Consider the following 23,364-nt stretch of genomic DNA (forward strand, 5'->3'; position numbering starts at 1 on the left):
ATGACTTCTTCTCTTGTTCTTTTCACTCTTTCCATTCACCACTGTCGTCCTCCTCAAAAGCCATTATTGAAAGTACTTAGGTTACTAATACTAGTTAATACTTCCCTCCCCGTGTGTAAGTGTGTACTTATATCTTGTGTTGCTTTATACTTTGCTAAATGGGCAAGATCCAAGCACAACTGTTTGGAAGCCATGCGTACTTTCAAACACCGATTTCTTTAATTGAAAGGAATTTTGCAAATGTTTATGGCATGCAATGGAATGTTTTCATTGCATGTTTACACTATAAAATGATTAAATATAACTAATTAACATCTCTGCCTTACATACTTCACTTGTGTATATGTATGTATGTGTGTATGTGTAGTAAGTACTGACTCAGCAAGTTTCTAGCATAAATACATTATTTTTAAAAAAGATTTATTTATTTTTATTGCAAAGTCAGATATACAGAGAGAAGGAGAGTCAGAGAGAAAGATCTTCCATCTACTGATTCACTCCCCATGCAGTTGCAATGGCCAGAGCTGAGCCAATCTGAAGTCAGGAGCCAGGAGCCAGGAGCCAGGAGCCAGGAGCCAGCAGCTTCTTCAGGTCTCCCATGCAGGTGCAGGGTCCCAAGGCTTTGGGCCATCCTCAACTGCTTTCCCAAGCCACAATCATGGAGCTGGATGGGAAATGCAACAACCGAGACATTTACCAGTGTCCGAGCCCAAATATGTTTCCTAACATCTTACTTTTATGTTGGAGATCGCCTTTGTAATAAACTTCAAATATTTTTAAATCCCAGGCAACTGTGTGACATTTACCCAGGGTTTGCTTTATATTAGACAATTTTGATCATTGGAGACAGTTGTTGAAACCCTTTACTTTGGAAAACTTTTCTTTTGGGAAATCTGTAGATTAAAATGTACAGGCAGCTACAAAGTATGTTTACAATACCTGGGAGAATAAGTTTTCCAAAAGAAAATCTTTGAGCTTTTCTATGTCCTTGAAAGTAACGATATTGAGTTTCTTTATAAGTAGCCTAAAAATGAGCCTTTGTTAAACTTTGATTGATCTTTCTCCCAATCAGACTTAATAAGGAGTTCTAGTTCACTTTGAAATTAGAAAAAGAATGATGTAAATGATAAGTAGCTCTGCTCCTTCTCTTTCTGCAAACTCTTCCCTTTTGGACAAAGACAGATTCCTAGGGAGGAGAGATAATAGTAGACCCATCTCCAGTCTTGGCTAGTTTTCTCACCGCCTTTTCAAGTCCTTCCTTGCTTGGGTACTGGGCATGTGTGTAGCTTGCTCTTGATTGCTTCATTCTGTTTCATGGTGAACCTGTTGTACCCTCAACCTGAGCTCTGCTAGAACCGCAAGCCTCTTTTCTCCCCTATATTAGTTGCTCTCTCTACTCTAGCCCACAAAGTGAAGTGGGCATGGGGGTGATTTGGGAAATCTGCTTTATTAAGCTTGCTTGCATACCTGTTCCAAGGTCCATGGAACCCTGTGGTGTACCCCTACATTTTATGGCACACATGCTTCAGTTTGAATAATTCCAACTGGAGGATGGTCCTTCTGGTCTTGTAGAAAGCTGTAAAAGGTGTTTCCATTTTTCCTTTAGTAAACAGTTAGTCTTGCCTTGCACTTAGACCCTGAACAAATAGATAGTGAACATTTGTTTTGTGCAAGAATGCCATCTGAGAGGGAGAGGCAGATACTAGGCAATTACATTGAAGTGCTGCAGTTTCATTCTGAAAATTCTCGCAAGGGACAGACATTTGCTAAGGATCAGTAAAGAGAGATTTGAGTTGTGCATGAAGAGTGAACTGGAGAGAAGAAGAAGCATGCTGGAAATGCATCAGTTTGAGAAAGTGGCATGCACCTGAAGAAGTCCAGGCACAGAGAGAAAGTAAGACTGAAGCAGGAGAAAGGAAGGGTAAGTGGAGGAAGAGGGTGATACAGTTAGCAGGAATGGCTGTGCCAGGCTTAATAGGACATGCTGAGGAATTTTTTTGCTCCAAACCACTATTTTGTTCTACACTTTGTAAGAAATTATGGAAAAGTTTATAATCAGCTGAAGTGGGGTTTAACAGAATGGGGGGGTGTATTTGACATAATGTTACACTATTAAATGTTCACGCTAGCTGATATGGGACTGGGCTGGTGTTGGAAGGGTAGCAGGAGACAGAAGTAGGATGAAGAGTCCAGAAAGCTGTCAGCATTCTCAGGGGAGATGGTGGCGCTGCAGATGAGGATTGCACAGGTAGGCAGGAAGCTAAGGAAACAATGGGCTTAGAACTATCTTAGAAGGCAAAATTGCTAGTGGGTAGTTCTGGGTCAGAAGTGGAAAGTAATCAAGAATGACCCCTATGGGCCTGACATGATGGTTCAAATGGCTAAATCCTCACCTTGCGAATACCTTCATCGCCAGTGAGCACTGATTTGTGTCCTGGAAGCTCCAGTTCTCATCCAGCTCCCTGCTTACAGCTTGAGAAAGCAGCTGAGGATGGCCCAAAGCCTTGGAACCCTGTACCTACATGGGAGACGTGGGAGAATCACTTTAGTTTTGGATTTGCTCAGCTCTGGCCATTGCAGCCATTTGTGTAGTGAACCACCAGATGGAAGATGTTTCTTTCTGTCTCTCCTTTTCTCTGTAAATCATATCTGTCTTTCTAATAAAAATAAATAAATCTTAAAAAAAGAATGACCATATGTTCCTGGTCTGCTGAGGTAGGAACATTGAGCAAAAATGAAGAAGTGTTTGAGCCAACAAGCTGATCTAATAAAAGCCATCTAGGCAGGTGGAAAGAAATACAGAGAGGGTGAGGTTTTGCAAGCTGAGGCAAGACTTTTCTCCTTACACCCAAAACTTGCCTTACTCAACAAGCCATCAGTACCCAATAATCTGACATCAGGTTTTACAGCATTTGGAAAGTTCGAGATGCGTCTGGGCATGTACACTTTGGCCTTGCTGGGTTCCCATATCATTCTTACCAACATCTTAGTTCCACAACGTGGACAATATATTCCAAGAACCAGCATGTAGCTTCTAGGGACGTGATCTCTAGCAATATTTAGAAATAAAAGCTTTACTTAAAAGACGGGTTATTTCCAGAGATGGAACACCCAGCACAGTAAAGATGGCCTTTCTTGACGTCCGATGGGGTTACAGAACATCCTACACTGCCTCCTTCTGGAGAGGGGTTTTGCCTTAGCTCAGGTCAAACAGAATTCTCATGGATCTTAGTGTGGTAGTTATTAGTACTATTCACAGATGTTTAGTTATCTGATTTGGGAACATCTGGTAGGATCACACTTCTTCATCTACTTGCTTCGCATGTGTTACTTTAGCTATGAAATGTGAATAGAAGTTACATGTGGATTCAGAGTGAGAAGTTCACTACTCCCTTCTTTGCCTAGCCTTGACATTCACCAAAGGTGTGTGTCAATAAGTTCTTGGCCTCTCAGTGGCCATTGCATCAGAGCCTGCATACCAAGCTGCCATGAATAAGTAGCCCAGATAAGGAATCAGCTTTGTTGTATTAAAACTGAAAGGTATTTGTTACTGAACCATAACCTAGCCCATCCTGATGGGGAGATATTTTTCCATCACAAAGTAGCCCTTGGGGTTCAGAGGAGTCCAAAATATTTTGCAGAAGATTCTTTGTCAGGATTCAGTGCTAGAAGAACAGGATTCCCATTTTAATTCCCAAATTATCATTTCTACAAGAATTATGCTTTTCAAGTGTAAGTTCTTGGTGGGCCAGTCCTGGGGTGAGGGTCAGCAAAGAGCTATGGCCACTTCCATAGGAAATCCTTATACTAGTGACAATAATAGGCATCATTGCAAGGCACTGTGTAGTCTAAATAGATGACATAATTGACATAATTTTACTTAAAATTAAAAAGTGGACATGAGTAAACTAATTTTAAGGTTCTATCTATTTGAAAGAGTGATAGAGAAAGGGAGAGGGAGGGAGGGAAGGAGCGAAGGAGAGACAGAGGGAGAGAGACTTCCATTTGCTTGTTTACTCCCCACATAACCACAACTACTGGGGTGGGACAGGCTGAAGTCAGATCCAGGAACTCCATCTAGGACTCACACATAGGTGGCAGGGGCCCAAGGACTTGGCCCATCTTCTGCCACTTTCACAGGTTCATTAGTAGAGAGCTGGGTCAGAAGTGGTGCAACCTCTGATTTGGGATAGTGCCACCACAGACAGCAGTTTAACTTGCTGTGCCACAATGCTGGTAGTAAGCCCATTTTTTCAGAATGGGAAAAGAGGGGCTTGGTGAGGTTGAAGAATGTATCCACACAGTTAGACAATGGCCTTCACTGAGCTCTGAGTCATTTGGCAGAAGGACCTGGGGTCAGTCCTCTGATGTCCCAACTGGCAGCTTAACGCATAAACTTCTCCCTCAAAGCATCAGCACTCTCAGCTACACAGCAGAGTGGCCTTGACCTGAAGATGTACTTTTCCCCAATGCCAAAGAGGTGGTGCCCCAGTCCTAGCTACCAAGCTCCCACATAGGCTGGCTGAAGAAAATATCAATTACATGCTTGGGTATCTAGAATCAGCTAGATCTAAATACATACTGGGGTGCTGCCTATGTCTGAGCTTCCCATTTGAAATAAAGGGTTAACCATATATCCTAGACCAAGGAGATCTTGGAAGGAAGTGACCCCTTTCTTACTTCTTTGCTGTCAGACCCTACTAATGTGCCTGAGAAAGCAGTGGAAGATGTCCCAAATACTTAAGCCCCAGCCACACATTTAGGAGGACTGGATTAAATTTTGGGCCTCTGGTTTTGGCCTGGCGCAGGCCCAAGAGGTTGCAACCATTTGGCGTTTGAACGTGTGAACAAAAGAGTAAATAAATAAAGGATATAAAAGTAAATAAAACTTTAAAGAAAACTGGCAAAAAAGTGTACATATAAGAGAAAAGGTCACAGATGCTTTAGCCAAAGAGCAATGATTTGGGGCCCCAGAGAAATAGTTGTTAGAGCCCTTTTCTTTGTTGAACAGTTTGCAAAGACCTCCATTTTCTCTACAGGGTGGGAATCTTGATCATTTGCTGCTGTAAAGCCAACCTTGAATTCTGAACTCTTTACACTCACACACATGTGATGGGTGATGCAATTAACAGTCCAAAGTGAAGCACAGTTATACACTTTTGCTGTCATCAACATATTTAATACTCGAATCATCCTCTGGTATCTCTTATTTGAATCTTAATGTGCTGATTAACTTACTGGTAAAGCAGTTTCCAGCTCCATGATCACATTAATATTAGAAAATTTTCTTTCTCCTTTGTCCTAAGGTCTTTTCCAAAATGTAGACTCTGCAGTTACTTCCATCGCTGAGCCTCAGCATGCTGTTGTGAGTGTGGCTATTTGTAAACCCTCTCACTTGTTTACTTTTGTACATGTTTGTGTCACTGGTAGTGGTGAGATTTCTGCTCAAAATTCAATCTGCGCCAAAAATCAATCCGCCCCAGGTCACAAAAGACAAGACAACAGTGATTTCAACAGGGAAAATGTTGACAAAATCTAGGTCTATGATTGGCAGTGTCGGCTTTGGATACTTTATACAGAAAATGGGAGGCAGGAACTGAGAGGATTGTGGCATGTGGGAAAGCAGAAGTGTTGTCTGTATCCATTCTCTCTTTCAGGATACACACTCCAGATATTGTAAATTTGCCAGTCTCCTGGGTCACATTGTCCAGAACTGGGTCATGTGATTGTATTGGCTATAGGAACAGTTACAATATTAGGGAACATGATTATCATAGTTGACTTAGTTATTTTGATTCAATCTTTGATCAGAGCTATGTAAGATCAGTCTGCACTGAATAAGAGGGAGGAAATATGTATTATACAGCAGACGCATTGCCAGCTGTGAAATCAATTCTACAAGCTACAGACCAATGAACTTGATGAGTTAAGTATTCTAGACTGTAGGCTCCAGGGGAGATTGTGGTGCAGTGTTCAGTTTTGTATCTAAAACAGAGTGTCTGGCGTGAAGTCGAAGATATGTAAATATTAACTGAATAAATATAACTGAATAAATAACCAAAGGAGCCTTGGAGGAAAGTAGATAAGAATATCATGGGTGCAGAAAGAACAAGGAATGCCAAACTATTTTCTTTAAAAGTTTTGGATGGAGTAACTGCTGTATGTTTGTATCTGGGGGATATCACAGGCATTTTTATCATTGGATTTTGGCAGGTCAGTTAACAACGTTCCCGCAATATTTATGCGTAGAACTACTACTTTGCTCAGATATATCTATAGCAATTTGAATAAATATGCCCAGATAGGTTTCATTTATTGTATCTGGATCCCTTTGGAAGGAGGCCTATAAAACAAGGACTACTAGGAAGGCAGTATGAGTTGCTGGCAGGGATATGTGGGTCAGTAGGAAGAAGGCCTAGGTTCAAATTCCTTTCCCTCTATCTAACACCTGTGCTTCCCGGGGGCTTGGTGCTAATGTTACCATTCATTTCATTTCCACAAGTATTTTCTTTTTATTTTTGCCATAAGCTCCTGTCTTTTAAAAGGCCTTTTTTACAGTTTAAAAAAAAAAAAAAAACCACCATTTACCCACACACTCATATTTATGGCTTGTTAAGGTCTTAATTTCTTTGTGTAGTCAATTTGATAACCAGAATTGAACAATAGTGTAGGGTGAATTGACCAGTGATGAAATTTTTCAAAACTTCTATATCAGAATCTTTGTTTTGCCTTGTTTTGAAATATAGGAGAACTTCAAAAAAGTTCATGGAAACATGGAATTAAAATATTACTTTGGGGGTTGGCAATGTTTCTGGTTCCTATTGGCGATGGTGTAGGCTGTTTGAATGGTTTTATATAAACATAGACGTCAGACCAAATCATACTATTTATTTTAATCACACGAATGACAAAATAGAGAAGAATTGGAGATCGCTCCATGCCCTGTTTTCCCAGTTTGGCCATGTGGTAGATCTTGTGGCATTGAGACCATGAAGATGAGGTGGGGGTAGGCTTTCTACTTCTAAGGAACTGGGCTCCTGCATAAATGCTTTCAGACAGTTACAAGGATGTCCAGTTAATGGTAAACAAATGAGAATCCAGTTTGCAAAAACAGATTCTGATATCGTATCTAAAATGTGTGGTGCTTTTTTCTGACAAAGAAAAGAAAAGAAAAAAGCCAAGACTGTGGAACAAGCTGCAACAACCACGAACAACAGCCTGGCCTGCTCACACCGAATGCAGCTAATAACCAAGGAGACATAGCAAGCCCCAGGTTCCTGTTACCTTTCAAACTACACTTTATTTCTTAATAGCTTTATTGAGAGAGACTAATGATATGGTGTCATCCATGCTGTTTAATCAGTTACTTCGTCTCAAGGAGCTACGTTTGGTACCAGGGAGACATGACATTGCTTTCATTGAGTTGGAAGATGATGGGCATAAAGAAAAAATGATGGGCAAGTGGGAGCTGCCAGGGATGCCTCACAAGGATTTAAGATCCCAGGCCGTGAAGATCACCTGTGCCAAGAAGCGACATGTGGGGTAGTCCTCTCGGAAGTGCCTAGTGTCACTGACAGTGTCTGTATTGATATCGTTGTCGGTGTGGGGGAGTGGCATTTTTGTGAAGGACTTAAAAACTAATCTAACCTTAGTGAATGTGAAATACGAATGTCTTAATTTTGTACAATAAATTTTTATTCGTATTCTGTATAAAATATTTGCTTTTGTTAAATAAGTGTTGTACAATTATAGATATGTGAGTTATGAGGAGAAAGAATTCTGAAAATGTTTTCATTCAATACTTGAGGCTGCTGCTGCTTCATCTTCTGTGTATTTTTGATGAAAGCTCACTGTCATTCCTACGTTTGATCTGCTGTAGTGTTACGTATTTTTCCTCCTGATAGTTTTTATGATTCCATTTTTATCCCTGGTTTCAAGCGATTTAATTGTGACACTCTTTGGCATAGCTTTTTTTTTTTTTTAATCATATTCCTAGTCAGTTTGTTGAGTTCTCCTATTTGCAAATTTATAATTTTCATACACTTTGAAATTCCAACCATTATTTGTTCAGTTGGTTGTAAGTTCTCCTGGATTCTTTCCCATCTCTTACTTCTCCTTCACTTTTGGGACTCTAATTATCTGTTTACTAAGTTCACAGATATACTGTTCATTTTAATTTTCGGGCTTTTTTCATTCAGTCATTAATTTTACATAGTTTCTGTCACAATGTCTTAAAGTTTCTTATTTTTTCTTTGTCCGTGTTGACTCTGCTGTTAATCTTTTAGTGGACACTGTGTGCGTACACGTTCACACCAAAAACCTACACAGTGCTTATATAATCCTTGCCCTGGTTTGATTATTTTTTACCTGAAGATTTTCTGCATCTTTATTTAACATAATCGATCTCTTTAGATATACTGAATATAGTTATAATTATGTCCTTAATATCATTTTGTACTAGTATTATGATCTTTGTCATTTCTAGTACTTTAACATTTTTAAAAAGAGACTTATTTATTGAAAGACAGAAACAAAGAGAGGCAGAGATTGAAAGATAGAAAAGGAGAGAAAGAGAGAGAGAGAGCTTCCATCTGTTGGTTTATTTCCCCAGATTGCTATGACAGCCAGGAACTTCACCACTGTGTCCTGAATGGCAGGGGCCCAAATAGCTGAGACACCTGCTGCTTCTGCGGGCACTGGATCACAAGTGGAGCATCCACGACTTGAGTTGGTGCTCATATGGAATGCCATTGCAAGTGGTAGCCTAGCACATTGTGCTACAGTGTCAATCCCTTTTAGTTGGGCAGATTTACATAAAAAAGGAGAGACAGAGAAAGATAGATCTTCTGTCTGTTGGTTCACTCACCAAATGGCTGCAGTGGCCGGACATAAGCCAATCCAAAGCCAGGAGACAGGACCAGGAGATTCTTCCAGGTCTCCCATGTGGGTGCAAGGTCCCAAGGACCTGGCCATCATCCTTCACCCTTTTTCCAGACCATAAACATGGAGCTGGAGCAGAAGCGGAGCAGCTAGGACACAAATCTGTGCCCATATGGGATGCTGGCATTTGAAGTTGGAGGACTGGCCTATTGAGCCAAGATGCCAGCCCCCATCGGATTTTTGTTTTCTTCTCACTAAGAATCATTTTCTTCTGCTTCTTTTCTCATGCCAGGTAATTTTGATTAGATGCTAGACATTGTGAATTTACCTTATTGAGTGCTAAATATTTTTGATAGAACTACGTCTATGCTTATTGGGGGATATTTTATTCTTGCAAACACTTTTATTCTTTCATGGTTGGCCTTTGAGATTTGTTAAGCAGCAATGGAGTAGCATTTACTTGCAGACTAATTTTGCCCCACTACTCAGGGCGTGACTGCTCAGGTCAGGCTGAATGCCTGGATCAGGTCCTATTCCTGGTCCTCTGTAGTGCCTGGACACCTTTCAACTCTGTCTTGTGGGAAAAGGAATAATTCCTTGTTAATGCCAGCTCAAGCCCCTTTTCCATCCTTTCTTTGTATGTGATTTTTCTCTGGCCTTGCTTAGCTGTCTCACATGAATGTGCTAATGATTAGAGTCTAAGATTGTAGCTGGAAGTGTCAGCGTTGCAGTGTGGCATGCTAAGCTACTGCTTGCTGGCGTCCCATATTATAATGTTGGTTCTAGTCCTGCCTGACAGCCTCCTGAGTGACGCAGGTGGAGTTTCTGGTTCCTTGTTTCAGTCTGGTGTTATGGTCCTTCGGGGGTGCGAAGCGGTAGATGAGAGATCTTTTTCTCTCCATCATTCTGCCTTCCAAGTACACAAATCTCAGAGAAGATTTTCTCTCAAAAATGATTTTCTGCAATTCCCCACAGCACCTTCTTTCCCTCTGTGGCTTCCTCCTTGCTGCAGCTCTCAGCTCCAGGTTGTCTGGTCTCCTTGTTTTATCTTCTTAACTCAGTGAGTCGGCTTAGCTCTTTGAGAATGGAGCTGGGCAACCCCTTGAGGTGGTAAACTAAGGCAGGTATGAGTCTTAGCTGCTTCCCGTCCTAGGTGGTTACTGTTTATACCGCTGCAGGGCACTCTTGTTTTAAAGCCATTATCTAATATTTGCCTGTTTCTTTTTCTTTCTTTCCCCCCCACCCCAGTAGTTTCAGGGAGGAGAGCAAATTCAGTTCTCTTACTCTGGGTTGTCTAGGCTGGCTAGATTGGATTGTCATAAATTATTGTAATTCTTGTGCTAAGGGTGTCATCTATTTCCAAAACAAACTCATTAAGTAACCTGAAACATCTGGCATTGCAATCCACCTCCCCAAAATGTGCAGCAACCCTTATGCAATGACTTGTTACAGAAGAGCTGCCTACCAGGGACTCTGTGTAAGACGATCCAATTTCCCACTCTGGCTCACTTCGCAACACTCCTGTGCCACCTTCTCATTTCACTTCTTCAGCCGCATGCGCGGTGACCTCAAACCCCGAGGCTTTTCTCAGTGTTCTTCCCCTCTTTCCTTGTCAGGGACCAGTAATCACGCACCCAATTTCATTATGTTTTGGAATAGGAGCTCATTTTATCCTGGTGTGCATGCAGTCCTTGGGAACTTTGATGTGTGCTTGCTGGAAAGGTGTGTGTAAGATTGAATAGAGCTGGGACCTTGGACTGCAAAAATGTGAATATTCTATTCCTGTTATCTCAGATCGGTGCAGAGGACAATATTTGCAGTTTAGAATGGAAGTATACACAGAAGTTGAAAGGTCAAGGAAAGCATTCTTGGCTTTTCTTGTTCCTCCCCCTTCAGCAAATATTTATTTAGTATTTACTTTAACACTGACAGACAGACTCAAAATGTGGCACCAATGTAAATCCACGGTGATTTCACAGGAGAACATGGTTACTGAGGGCTGGAGCCTCTGGGAAGAGCCGTAGAACCAGTTCAGGAATGCACTATAGAATTGCAGGGAGGATGGCAGGAACCGAAGTAGGAGTGTGGGTGTGTCAGCACCTATGGGCTGTGAAGAGACAAGGGCGGGGGGGGGGGGAGAGTAAGAGGGAGAAAGGGGTGGAGAGCCTTCCTCAGAAGAATGGGAGAGTGGCCTTTGGGTGGGGGCTTCCTGCGCCAGGCTTGGGAGCGGAGCTTTTGGTGAGCTGTGGGTGGAGGGTGGCTGGCATGGACATGCATGGATGTTTGTTCTGGATGCAGGATTAGGGTTACTGTGTGCAGAAGGGACAGGGCTGGACATAGGACTTGATTATCTCTCCACCTGCAGATCCTTGTTCATGCTGAAGGCTTCTTGCTTGCTTCTCATTTCCTCCTTTTGATGACCCTGGCCTTGGCAATGGCGTGACAAATAGTGTGAAAGAACCTTCTCGTGCCTGGTGCCATTTTGTGTGAGGGGCTAACGGTAGGCAAAATTGCACTCAGACTCCTTTGAGCCTTTAAAGACATCCGTTTTTTTTTCTCGCTGTAAATCACAAATTATGGTTGCATTTTTATAGGCTACAAAATGTTAAGACTTACAAATTAGATCAATGAAAGCTCAGTAACACATCCAGCTCCCCAAACATTTGTGTGTGTGATTTTGAAATGTACACAACATTATTCTTTATGGTTGGCACTGCCCACTGTGGTATCTCCCAAAGCGAGAGGGGGACACTTGGTCTTCTTAAAGGGAGTGTGTCAAACACCTTCTCTTTTCAATCCTATTTTCTTCCTCAACCACAAAGGTCCCCAGTCCTTTTTGGAGCAATTGCACACAGGAATCCCCGCCTCTCCTGTCCCTCCTAAAGTCACACATCTACATGCCAACCCCACAGTCCACGCATGCGCTCCCACGGGCGGACTGAGGCAGGCACGCCCTCTCTGATAGCCCGGGCAGCGTGGTCCATCCTCGGCCACCCACACCCTCGCCTGCACCCATCCCACTTCCAGGCCCACGCACCACGCGCCGGGCCCCGCCTCCCTGCCCAGCCACTCCGGCGCGGCGCCCGCGTCATCAGGCCGCGACAGTGCTGCAGGCACTGGCAGCAGCGTGAAGTGCTGGCAGCGCGGGCCGCTGAAGCCGGAGCTGCCTGGCCGGGTGGAGACGCAGGGCTGTGGGAGGCTGCGCAGGCGAGCGCCGGGACAGGTGCGTCCTTGCCCTTCTTCTACCGACCTGGCACGACTCCTGCAAGGGGCCGGGCTCTGCGGGTCCCCCTACCCTGGCCCGAGCCCCGGAGTTCCCTCTGAGAAATGGGCCGGGCTCATGCTGGCATGGGCACCAGGGAGACCAGGCTGCTGCAGGACGGGTTCGCAGGGGGAGAAGGGAGCTCCTTGTGGACCCAGATGCCCGCCGCTGGGGGGGATGCTGAGGTGGCAGGGGTGCCATGGCAGCAGCTGGGACCGGAGGTCATCCCTTGGCAGTGACCACCGAGGGTTGCTCTGCGTGCTCCCTGCGCCCCATGCTGCGCTGGGCACTTGGTGCCCTTGCTGGGTCCTGGTGGCCATCTGGGGAGCTAGGATCCACCTGTGCCTGTTTCCCAGATGGGGAGACCAAGGCATGGGAGTTTGAGCAGCTGGCGCAGGCTCACATTCCCACGGATGGCCAGCAGTGCGGGATTTAGACCTGGGGCCGATCCCCTGCCCGCCTCTCTGCGCTTCTCACGGTCCGCCCCGGGCCAGAGCTGAGCCTCTAGGATGTTTTTTCTTTTTCTTTTCTGCTTTTTTTTTTTTTCCCTCTGTTGACCTTGGGTAACCCCTGTGGGGAGGGGAGAGAGGAGCGTGGGCTTCCTATTGGCACACACTCTGCTCCCTTCATCTCTCGGCCCCTTGTCTTCTCCGGTGGCAGCGGCTCCCCCTGTTGAATGGACACTTGGCACCGGAAACGCACAGGCCAGCGCTGAATTTTTGCTGTAGGATACAGAGGACTTTCTGCCCTGCCAGGTGCCCCGCTTTGCTCCTCTCTGCGCTCGCCGAGTTAGATTGTTACTAATTCTACTGCATAGTTAAGGACAGAATACAGGACCAGCAGCGGTTGCGGCAAACCCATATGGGGAATGAGCAGAAATCACAATATCCCCTCAAGGGAATATGTTTACCTTGCACCTGACTGTCCAGATGGGAAAGGCCAAATCACAGCCAAAAGCTAAAGTAATCCAAGGATAGAGATTACGCTAAGAAGCTTTTGTATTTTAGGGTAGCAGGCGGCTATTCTTGGAGTTCATTCTTACCTAAGATTTTCTTTTAGAGTGTAAAAAGGCTTACAGATAAGAATGGAAATGGATAAATCAGTTATTCCAAAACAATTTTTATTTTTTTGTGCTTTATAGTTAAGTGTAAAAACATCGTTCCTTTTAAGGTATGCATGCAAAAAAATTCAAGAGCTTCATTCAGTTTCAGTGGAAAACTCAATTGCCATTTTGGTTTTCACACTGCAAAATATATTTGAGGCAAAATTCCCTGTGGGTTAAAACATGTCGGTTGTGGGCATGTATGTAACAGGTGTTTAAATAAACACGTGTGTTCATCCTGCTTCAAAGTGTTTGATTATTAACAAGAATGAAATGATCCTCTTTTGTCTGAAATACATTTGCAGATAACTTTTCATAGCTATTTTTTCTAGAGGTCTACAATAAGGCCAGTTTTTTTGAGTTTATATAAATGGGTCAACGTCAATTTTTGCATCGTGACTCAATATGGTAGTGGTATTGCAATATCATTTGCTATCCTGTCATAGTGCAAAATAATGGAGGGGTTAGCTTTTTGAGTTCTGACACTTGCTGTCTGGGTTTCCCATGAGCTTGAGTGGTATATATGTATATATATGTATGTTCTTTTTATAGCGCATGATTTGGGAGTTACACTTGGTGACATGGATGAGTCGGCACTGACCCTGGGCACAATAGATGTTTCTTATCTTCCCAATTCCTCGGACTATAGTCTTGGTCGATGCAAACATGCGAATGAGGAATGGGTAAGTGTCTTGCAAGCGTTGAAGAATTCAGCCTAGGATGTTCATTTTGGTGTATTAGAGCCGGAAAGATTGGCAGCAGTGTGCATCCGAGGGAGGTTAATAGCTACAGAAACTGTGTTTATCAGGTCTAATAAATGTCAGGGTTTGGGGTATTAATTGGGAAGAAAACAGCCGATTATGTTAAAAGACGAAAGCTCTTGCGTGGGAGAAAGAAACCCTGATTTGTATTCAGTGGGGTGATAATAAAGAAATTTTTTTTCTTTCTCTTGTTATGTATTTGCCACAGTTATGTTCAGTCAGCAGGAGTTTTATATTGGAAATAAACCTCAAATAAGAAATTGTACAGAGGGCATAGATAGTATTATTTTTCATATTTCATCAAAACCTGGTATGTTTTCAATATTATCTCAAACAATGTTGCTTTAATTTTTTTCCCCTTATTTTGAGAATTTTATTTCTGCGAGATTTGAGCAAGTGATTACATAAAATCAGGAGAAAATTTTTTAGACCAGTAAATCTGGGTCTGACTCTAAATTCCAGCTTTTAAAATCTCTTGATAGGATCTAGGAGTGTTATGTGAGTTTACATTGTTTATATATAAAGTTAAATATTTTTAGCTGTGGTATTATAACTTCTTACTACTAGGACCCCTGTAGTTCTGTTGTGGGAGTGGCTTACAAGGAGGGAAGGCTAACTGTTGCAGTGTTGGGATCCAGAAGTCTGAAGTTATTCCTGTTGCTCTGTCAGCAGCCCACGTGACCACCCACGACTTAGTTTTCAAGGCTTTGAATGCTGCCCGGAACGTGATGTGGTCGTGGTTACTGGTTACTATTCTTAGGCCCTGAATTTTCTTTTCTGTCCCAAGCTTATGTCTGAGTATTGGTTATGGGTGGAGGCAGCCCTTCAATAAAAGCCACCCTGTGAAACAGATGTGGGCAGACAAGGTGCTGAGGTTTGTCTTGTACAGAAATGTCTTCCTTTTAGAGATTAGGTGGCCAAGTATCATTTTCTTGCCACTTACGCAGTCTTTCTCCTTAACGTTTATTAGGGTGAGTGTGGTTTCAGATCCACCTTCTTCAGGTCTGCGACCCTAAAATGGAAAGAAAGCCTGATGAGTCGGAAGAGGCCGTTTGTCGGAAGGTGCTGCTACGTCTGCACTCCCCAGAGCTGGGTAAGAACAGTGCTGTGTGCACAACTGCTAACACACAATGAAAGATGTGGCACAGGCTCTTCACTCGGAATACGTAACTTCCTCAGACCCCTATTTGGAAGCCAAATATTCCTTGTAAAATGTTGACTCAGTTTTTTCTTTCCATTGACATATTGAGTAAATATTAATCCCGTAACCAATACTTGTTAATATTCTGATTATTTTGTAGTTTTAGTGTGATTTTTGGAGGGTGACTAGGTCTGATTTTTAGTTAGCTCTTCTAAAGAGTTAGTGGGAAGCTTCATGTAACTTCTACATGTTCTGGATTCTTTTTTTTTTTTTTTCTTATTTTGTTTTAATAACACGATTTAATAGGCACTGGGGTTTTCCTTCCTTCTCCAAGTTTTCTCCCCTCCCCACTGGTTTCCTCTCCAGTTTTACAATGGATGTCTTTCATGAGCATTCCTGAGTCCATCATGCTGCCACTGAGGTGTCTCCCAACAGTGCAGACAGGGACAGAGTTGGTAGATTTAAAAATTTTATATTTGTAAACCTTTACATGTTTCAGACATTTATTTTACTTGAAAGAATTACAGAGGGACAGGTGGCAACTTCCATCTGCTAGTTCACTCCCCAAACAGCCACAGCAGCTAAAGCTGAGCCAGGCTGAAGGCAGGAGCCAGTGGCTTTTTTCTGGGGCTCCCATGTGGGTGCAGGGGGCCTAAGGACTTAAGCCATCCTCTGCTGCTTTCCCAGGACATTAGCAGGGAGCTGGATTGGAAACAGAGCAGCAGGGACATGAGCTGGCGTCTGTATGCAGTGCTGGTGCCACAAGTGGGGACTTAACCCACACTGCCGTACCAGCCCCAGCAAACCCTCAGGTTAAAAAAAGAGAGAGAGAGAGAGAGCTACGAGAGAGGGCAGGCGGGGATGAGAGGGAGAGAGGGATCGAGCAGACACTGATCTTCTGTCTCGTACTTCACTACCCAGACACACACAGCAGCAGGACTGGCCAACCTGCGACAGACAGCTTTGAAGTCTCTGTGTGTCTGCCACGTGTGTGAGACAGTGACCCAAGCAGTTAACTCACCCTCCGCTGCCTTCCGGGCTACGTTACCCACCCTCTGCTGCCTTCTGGGTTACATTAGCAGGGATGCCGAGTTGCTTGTGGAGGTGCTGGGACTGCAGCCTACATTGTAATATGAGATGAAGCATCCCAGACAGCAGCTGAACCTACTGGCCATCATGGCCACCCCAGATGCTGGACTGCAGCACTGAATGTTAGAATCCTACCAAGAGGCGGGGAAGATAGTGGAACCCAAGGAGAAGTAAAGCTGTAGCTCTGCTTTTGAGAAGATCCTGATGTTTGAATGTCTGTTGCTATAATCATGAAGAAAGCACTAAAGTGTGAGGATGAAAGTTGAAGAAGGATCATGTGTGTATTTTGGTGTAAAATGCAAGCCAGACAGTATCCCCCACATTTCTGTGCATTGTTTATGAAGACTTGACTGGCTGACAGGTGCTTCTTCGGGCAGTTGGCAGGGCCATGTTAGCACGGGAATGTAGGACTGCATGTCCTGAGGTTGCTGAGGTTTTAGTAATGTGTTTCTTGATGGTAAGCTTTGTGGGTGGGACAGTCGTAGGGATGCAGAAGATCTGCCAACGTCGTGCCTGCTATCTACAGAGGTTGCTCCTAGGCTGTGTGACAGGCTAACTGCTGTGGGAGTTTTCCATTTGGACTGGCTTGGCAGGAAGCAAAATTCTGAGCGTGCTATAAAGCGATTTCTTAATACAAAAGAGATTTGTGTGGAGCCCAAGCTGTTTACATGAACTGTTGGGGTCAGCTCAAAGGTGCTCCATCGCAAATATTGCTTTCGTTAAACAGCAAGTGCCTTGTTGCAAGACTTGTGGTGAATGGAAAGATCATGGAAATTTCTAGCCATGGAGTAGACCAGCTCAGATTTATAGGACAGTGGAAATAAAGATTTAAATAGAAGGCCATTTGGCTTTTTCTTTTAGATCTGGCACCTCATCTATTCAAAACAATGCCTTAACTACAATATCAGAGAAAAACCAATATCTGAACTATTATTTCACAGTGAATTCTTTGCATTGGAAGAAAGTATAGGAACTTACTGGTGGTTGGAGTGTGGATAGACACTGTCATGTCATGATGTTTGGCCTCAATGTAGAACCAGTTGGAACTGAGCTTGATTTTAATTTTTTCCCATGGCATGTTCTTTTTAAAAAAATAAATTGTTTGAAAGTATGTTGGTAGTGATTTTCTGACATTTGGCTATGCTTTCTCTGAAATATTATTTTCCTTTTCTCGAAAGAGGCGTCACTTAGTTATTTCTCACATGTTTTTGAGGGTGTGTAATGCTTTTCAACCCTTTATCTGTGGAACGTTTTCATTTTGCCACTTGGGTAAAGCCATAGGTTTAGGCTTTCCAGCAGAACTCTCTGGATTGTCTTTTAGATTAGCTGCAAGGAGGGTGGCTGGAGGATGTGTGTTTTCTCACTGAGTGGGCAGTCGCTTCTGAGTTCTTACATGTGAGGTTGTTGGAAGCTTTAGTAATCTAACAGTAATGGAATGGGATGTAGCACAATGATTTTACATTTTGTAAACTCTGAAATTTCTGATATTTCTGTCAAGGACTTATGCTTCCTGTGCATTCAATCCTTCGGCGATCGAGTTGTGGGGCATGATGAGGCAAAATGTATTTCCTTCAATGAGGCAAGATAGTATTGCTTTGGTTTTAAGGATTAATTTTGAGTTTGTAACCTTCTTTGAGGGCTGAAAAGTTCTTTTCAGTAAAGCCTATTTTATCCTCATCAGTTTAGTTTTGAAACAATATCTTACTTCATGTTTGAACTTTCAGAATAATCAAAAATTACTAATCTGAGTGCTTTACCACCAGTCTGGTTATGTGTTTATGCTTCTATTTATTTTGGTTTGTACAGGAGAAATTTTTCAACCCCAGTATCCCATCTTTGGGTTTGCGGAATGTTATTTATATCAATGAAACTCACACAAGGTAAGGAAAATTTTTTTACAGTTCTAATAAATATAAAAAAAAAGTCATGATAATCAGTACACTTTAAAATGGACATCTTTTTGGGAGTTAGGAGGATATGAGCTTCTGACACAAGAGGTTTTATCTAAACCTAAGAAGCAGTGCAGCTACACAGTGGCATCTTACTGTCACCACTGCTAGATGTTATGTGGGACACTTTATTCATGTAACAGTTTTGCATATGAAGGGAGCTGAAAAGTATGACGTAACTGTTTTCTGTGCAGTCTGGGTTTTAATGTCTTGTAGAATGTCTGGATGTGTGCCTAACATGTGCCTGGTCTGTAGGGTTTTAGAAGATATTTTCCTGTATTAAGGGGATGGTTGTTGAATGTATTATTCATTGAAGACTTTCTCATACTTACTACTTCTCAATTCCAGGCATTGGGAGCTGGGCATGTAACCATTGGGGGCGAGAGAAAAGGACCTTTGTTGAATGGGCATCCAGGCTGGTAGATAAGGAAGGAGGGCTGGCAGGGGGTGTTAGTGTCTTTGATCAAGAGGAACAGTGGCCACAGAAGCTACCAGAGCTCACCGTTCTAAGAGTACATGTTCAGGTGATGAGATATTCTGGAAATTTTATGAAAAAATGACCCAAGAAGTCACATATTTAAATGGGAAGGCTTTCTGATATCACTGCCCATAAGGATAATGAGATCACACACAAAAGCTTATTCTATGTGAACAAAGTTTTGCTTTTTCTTAAATAGAAATATGGTCAAAGTCAAGACATATTTTTTTATTTCATTCCCAGGCTGTTCTTTTCTCTATCTCTTTTACATCTAAAAAATAAGGAGGAAGCTTGATCCATTGAGATTTTCTTTTCTTTTCTTTTTTTTTAAACGCATGGCTGATATTAAAATCCTATGAATAGAAAGAGTCTTTTATTCTTGATGTAACCAGATATTTTATGAGTAAAGCTGAAAGCTACTCTTGTTGTCCTGACACTTAGGATGTATGGTCAATTGCAGAGAGATTTCAAAAGGAGCATAGACTTTGCCCATTCTGATATTCGTTCTGAACATATCCCCTGAAGAAAGAGTTTAGGAGGAACACTTAATAGAGTAGGCCAAACTTTCAGAAGATAGAGGCGAAGGAGGAGGAAAAAGAGTGGCAGGAAGGATTGCTGGCTGGAGAGCTGGCTGGAAGGAGAGCAGATGGTTCAGGCACCGAGTTACTCTGCGTCTTCAGTGGCAGCCTTCTGGATCCTTTCACAGTGAGCCGACTTGCATTTAAGATCTTTTAAAGACTCTGTCACAATGAAGCGTTGTATAATCGTTAGCAGTGATTTTAAGTGACCACATGAGGATGGTTTGCAGCATCCTGGTTATAACATCGTCTTCATGTCCCCCACCCCCCCCATGTATACACCACTTGGTCACTGTCACTGCTGTGGACATGCGCTCTCTAGTGCGATACATTTGAGTTTACAGAAAAACAAAACCAATCAGCACAAGCAGCAGGCTTTGTGATCTCAGAATCCAGGCCTTCAGGCCATGGCCCAGTTATGCATAATACCTTCATTAATTCAACTGGAAGTTAGGGGCTGTCTTAGAAGAAGTACCATGAGAACATAAGCGTTAGGTCTTCATGATAAGCATACTTCCAAATTTATCTTTCTATAGCCCCTAGCTAGAATTAAAAGCTCCATAGCCTTTCTGTACACATTTGGTGCTCCATGGATGTAACCAACAGCACATCAAAAAACTAGGGGACAAAGAGTTGCATCTGAACTAAAGAAGTATAATTTTAAATGTGATTATTTCCTAAAAATATATAGTGTTACTATTTTTATAGGTTTGCCTTGTACAAGGGAGTAAGTTATATGTAATCTAGAGATAATGTAAAGTATATGAGAGGGCGTTCAAGAGATTTGATGCTGCTACTGTACCAGTGTATTTAAGGGACTTCAGCATCCTCACATGTTGTTGCCTGTGAGCATTCTAGAATCAGTCAATCCCTTCAGACACCGAGGGATGGCTCTGTGTGTGTCCTTGCTTGTGTGAGCGCCTATCTTTGAGATGAATGTATTATATGTATATTGCATACAGCATTCAGTATATTTGCCCTTTTCATGGTGTGAACAAAGTCAGATATTTCCCGCCTTTTGGGATTGTAGAAAGGTTATTGTTCAGCAAAATAGCGCAGTTCAAGCACTAGCAAACCAATTCAAAGTTGGTTTCAGCTTAGAATGTGAGAAAGAAACCCTGAATAAAATGAGCTACATAGTATCCTGTGCTGTCAAGGAGACTGCTGTAGAGGTGGATGTTATCAGGCTTGGTTTTCACAGGAGACAAACTGAGGCATGAACTTAGCAGCTGCCTTCATACCTTCCTCTTCTCTGCTAACTCACCTTTCCGTTGCAGGCACCGAGGATGGCTTGCAAGACGGCTCTCCTATGTTCTTTTTGTTCAAGAACGAGATGTGCATAAGGGTATGTTTGCCACCAACGTGACTGAAAATGTGCTGAATAGCAGCAGGTAAGGGCCATGAGACTGTTGTCAAAGTGGGGAGAGATGAGGATGGGTGGTGGGAGTGAGCCAGCCATTCACCTTAATCTTCAGTGTGTCTGGAACCCTGTCCCAAGAAGAGCTCGCATTTCCCAGCAGGAAATGTTAAGTTGTGGAGACGACTGCAGAGGGGAAGAACAGATGGTTGTGGTGATCGGTGCCACGTGGGAATCACAGTCATGTTTTAAGGATTAGTAATTGAATGAGTTTCTAATGCCATGTGAAAGGAGAGTTCAGAGATGTGTGTGTTTCCAGAGTTTTCTGTTACATTTTCTATGATACCGACGTTGCAGATATTGCACTCTATTTTATAGGAAGGACTTCCTATTTATCAAATAATTATTGAGTACTTAGGTACACATTCCGTGCTAGGAAGTTATCGTAAACAAAATGCACTGCTTCCAGGGAGTTCTTTCTACTATTCTATTTGAGCTAAAATCAGCCACTCTCATTTGTGAGCAAGCTTCTCTGAGAGCAAGGTCAGAATCTTACTAAGATTTTAGTGATGATTTTCCAGCCTAAGAACATGGCCCATGTTAGAGATTGGCCTGAATCTGGGGAGTGGGAGATCAGGATGGATTGAGGGGCTGCTTTGAAAACAAAATAGTCATTGGTAGGTGTGTAGTTAGCGTGGCTTGAGCAGTGGGCACACAGTAGGTGCTCAGGTAATGTTTATTAAAAGAACAAGTGAGAAGTTGGAAGATAGAAGTGTAACAGTGATGTTAATGACTTGTGGAAAACACTCCTGGCCGGAATGTGCCTAGTGTTGTTCAGGGAAGGCGTGGAGCTTATGACTAAGTTGTGGAATGACTCTGCTCGTGTTAATGAGTTAAGGTACTCTGTAGAGTCTCATCTATGTTCTGTAGTTCACAATTTCGTAGCCATCGTGAGAGAAAACATGAAACTCTCCTGAATTATTATATCTTCAAGTACGTTTCATTCCACCAGTTTTGATTGCTAATGCAATGTTAGAAGTGGTTTAACTCCAGGGTTTCTCTCCTAAGTTAATGGAAACTTAACAAAACTGGAATAAAAATTTTCCTTTCTTCACTGCTTAGTGTTTTGTGTTGTTTTGATCTTGAACCATGTTTTTTTTTGTTTTTTAATTACTGGGGAAAAATGAAAACATGGTAAATATGTCCCTCTTTGATCTTCACAAGAGAAATTTAGATATAAATTCTTAATTTTGAGAAAGAGAAACATATGTTACAGTGAATGTCTGCATGTCTCTGAGTAGTCTGACTAAAGAAATAACCTTTTAACCTTTTGTGGAGTGCAATCTTGTGTCTCCTGTCGCAGTCAGAAATTTCAGATTTCGGTAGCTATCACCCAGTGAACTGTGCTGAAATTCTTAAGCCTCTCTTCCAGTTTCCTTAAGGTTCTTTTGATTTACTAGGAAGGCTCCCGAGTCAATTTAAGCATCTCTGAATATTTCACCGACAAGCTTCCAACTTGAATGTATTCTCTTGTGTTACTGCAAAGCAAAGAGAACATATGTTTGTTTTGTGATTTATAACTGCAGTTTAGAAAATGCTGAATACCGACAGGGTGCAGTGTATAACCTGTTACTTTTCTCTTCTGATGTTCAAATCAGAGTACAAGAGGCGATTGCAGAAGTAGCCGCCGAATTAAACCCTGATGGGTCTGACCAGCAACAATCAAAAGCCGTCAATAAGGTGAAAAAGAAAGCCAGAAAGATTCTCCAGGAAATGGTTGCCACAGTCTCACCGGGGCTGATCAGGTAGGTACTAAAAGTGAAGCCAGGACCACAGGCCGGAACTATCCTGCCATGAGCAGGTAGCGTTGAGTCATCCGATTGCCCTTTTTTCACACGGTACTCTGCTTGAACATGTACCAGTGTCTGGCATTCCATTCTGTTCTCCTTTCTCTTCTTAGTCAGCATCCCTGTGCAGGAACCCTGGGGGGTGCTTTAACCTGCTTCTGTCTCTGCTAGTTGCTAGCAACCGTGAGATCCCTGCTGACATCCATCCGCTTAGACTGGCTGTGAGTCAGGCTTCGCATGTCCTGTCTTAAAAGGACTGGCTGTGTGCGTTAGAGGAGCCATTCTGCTCACTAAATGTTTGCCTGGGCATTCACTTCTAAAATGTGAAGTTACGAAATATGAAGTTGCTCATATGTGGCATATCTGAATAACTATATAAGGTTAGTTCTTTGGTTCTGCAGTTCAGATGTGTGCACACACGTAAGTCATTTACATGCACATGTGTGCAAAAACAGACATGTGAAGTCATCTACAAGTATTTGGGTTTAGGTTCAGAAAGTTTAGATGAAAGTTAACTATGTGTTTATATATATAATGTGTATATGTATGTGTATATAATATATAATGTGTGTGTATATATATATATATAAATGAGCATTGTCTGTATTTTAGCTGCTGTCTTGTCTCTCTTTTCTTTCAGACTGACTGGGTGGGTGCTGCTCAAACTGTTCAACAGCTTTTTTTGGAACATTCAGATTCACAAGGGCCAGCTTGAGATGGTTAAAGCTGCAACTGAGGCAAGAATTTCTGGGACTCCACCTTTCTGTTCCCCTACGCTTGCAGCGCGGCCATGAGAGTTCTTTTGCAGATGGTCCTTTTGTGATCTATGCCTGGGGAGGAGGAAGGCCTCGGAGGAGGGGTTCCGCAGAGGCGGGATTCCTTGTGCACCTTACCTCATAACAACCCTGAAAATCTGAGCA

The 23,364-nt window shown here is 42.6% G+C and overlaps 1 protein-coding gene and 1 pseudogene across 2 annotated transcripts in view; both read left to right on the forward strand.

Moving 5' to 3' along the window:
- The first annotated feature begins 6,834 nt into the window (after window positions 1-6,834).
- LOC121164372 lies at window positions 6,835-7,641 on the forward strand (annotated as a pseudogene).
- Window positions 7,642-13,740: 6,099 nt separating this feature from the next.
- The window catches only part of GPAM (glycerol-3-phosphate acyltransferase, mitochondrial), a 30,086-nt gene continuing 20,462 nt past the window's right edge, over window positions 13,741-23,364 (forward strand). The window contains exons 1-6 of one of the 2 annotated variants that reach the window (XM_040992118.1): window positions 13,741-13,933; window positions 14,982-15,098; window positions 18,042-18,115; window positions 20,518-20,631; window positions 22,256-22,402; window positions 23,085-23,181. In XM_040992118.1, coding sequence (XP_040848052.1) covers window positions 13,778-13,933; window positions 14,982-15,098; window positions 18,042-18,115; window positions 20,518-20,631; window positions 22,256-22,402; window positions 23,085-23,181 — 705 coding nt within the window. In that variant the 5' untranslated portion in view covers window positions 13,741-13,777. Of the gene's footprint in view, window positions 13,934-14,975; window positions 15,099-18,041; window positions 18,116-20,517; window positions 20,632-22,255; window positions 22,403-23,084; window positions 23,182-23,364 lie in introns of both variants that reach the window. The other variant, XM_040992117.1, reaches the window with a different exon arrangement.

Source organism: Ochotona curzoniae, unplaced genomic scaffold, assembly GCF_017591425.1.
Source record: "Ochotona curzoniae isolate NIBS_2020 unplaced genomic scaffold, NIBS_Ocur_1.0 contig_66, whole genome shotgun sequence".
Taxonomy (NCBI): domain Eukaryota; kingdom Metazoa; phylum Chordata; class Mammalia; order Lagomorpha; family Ochotonidae; genus Ochotona; species Ochotona curzoniae.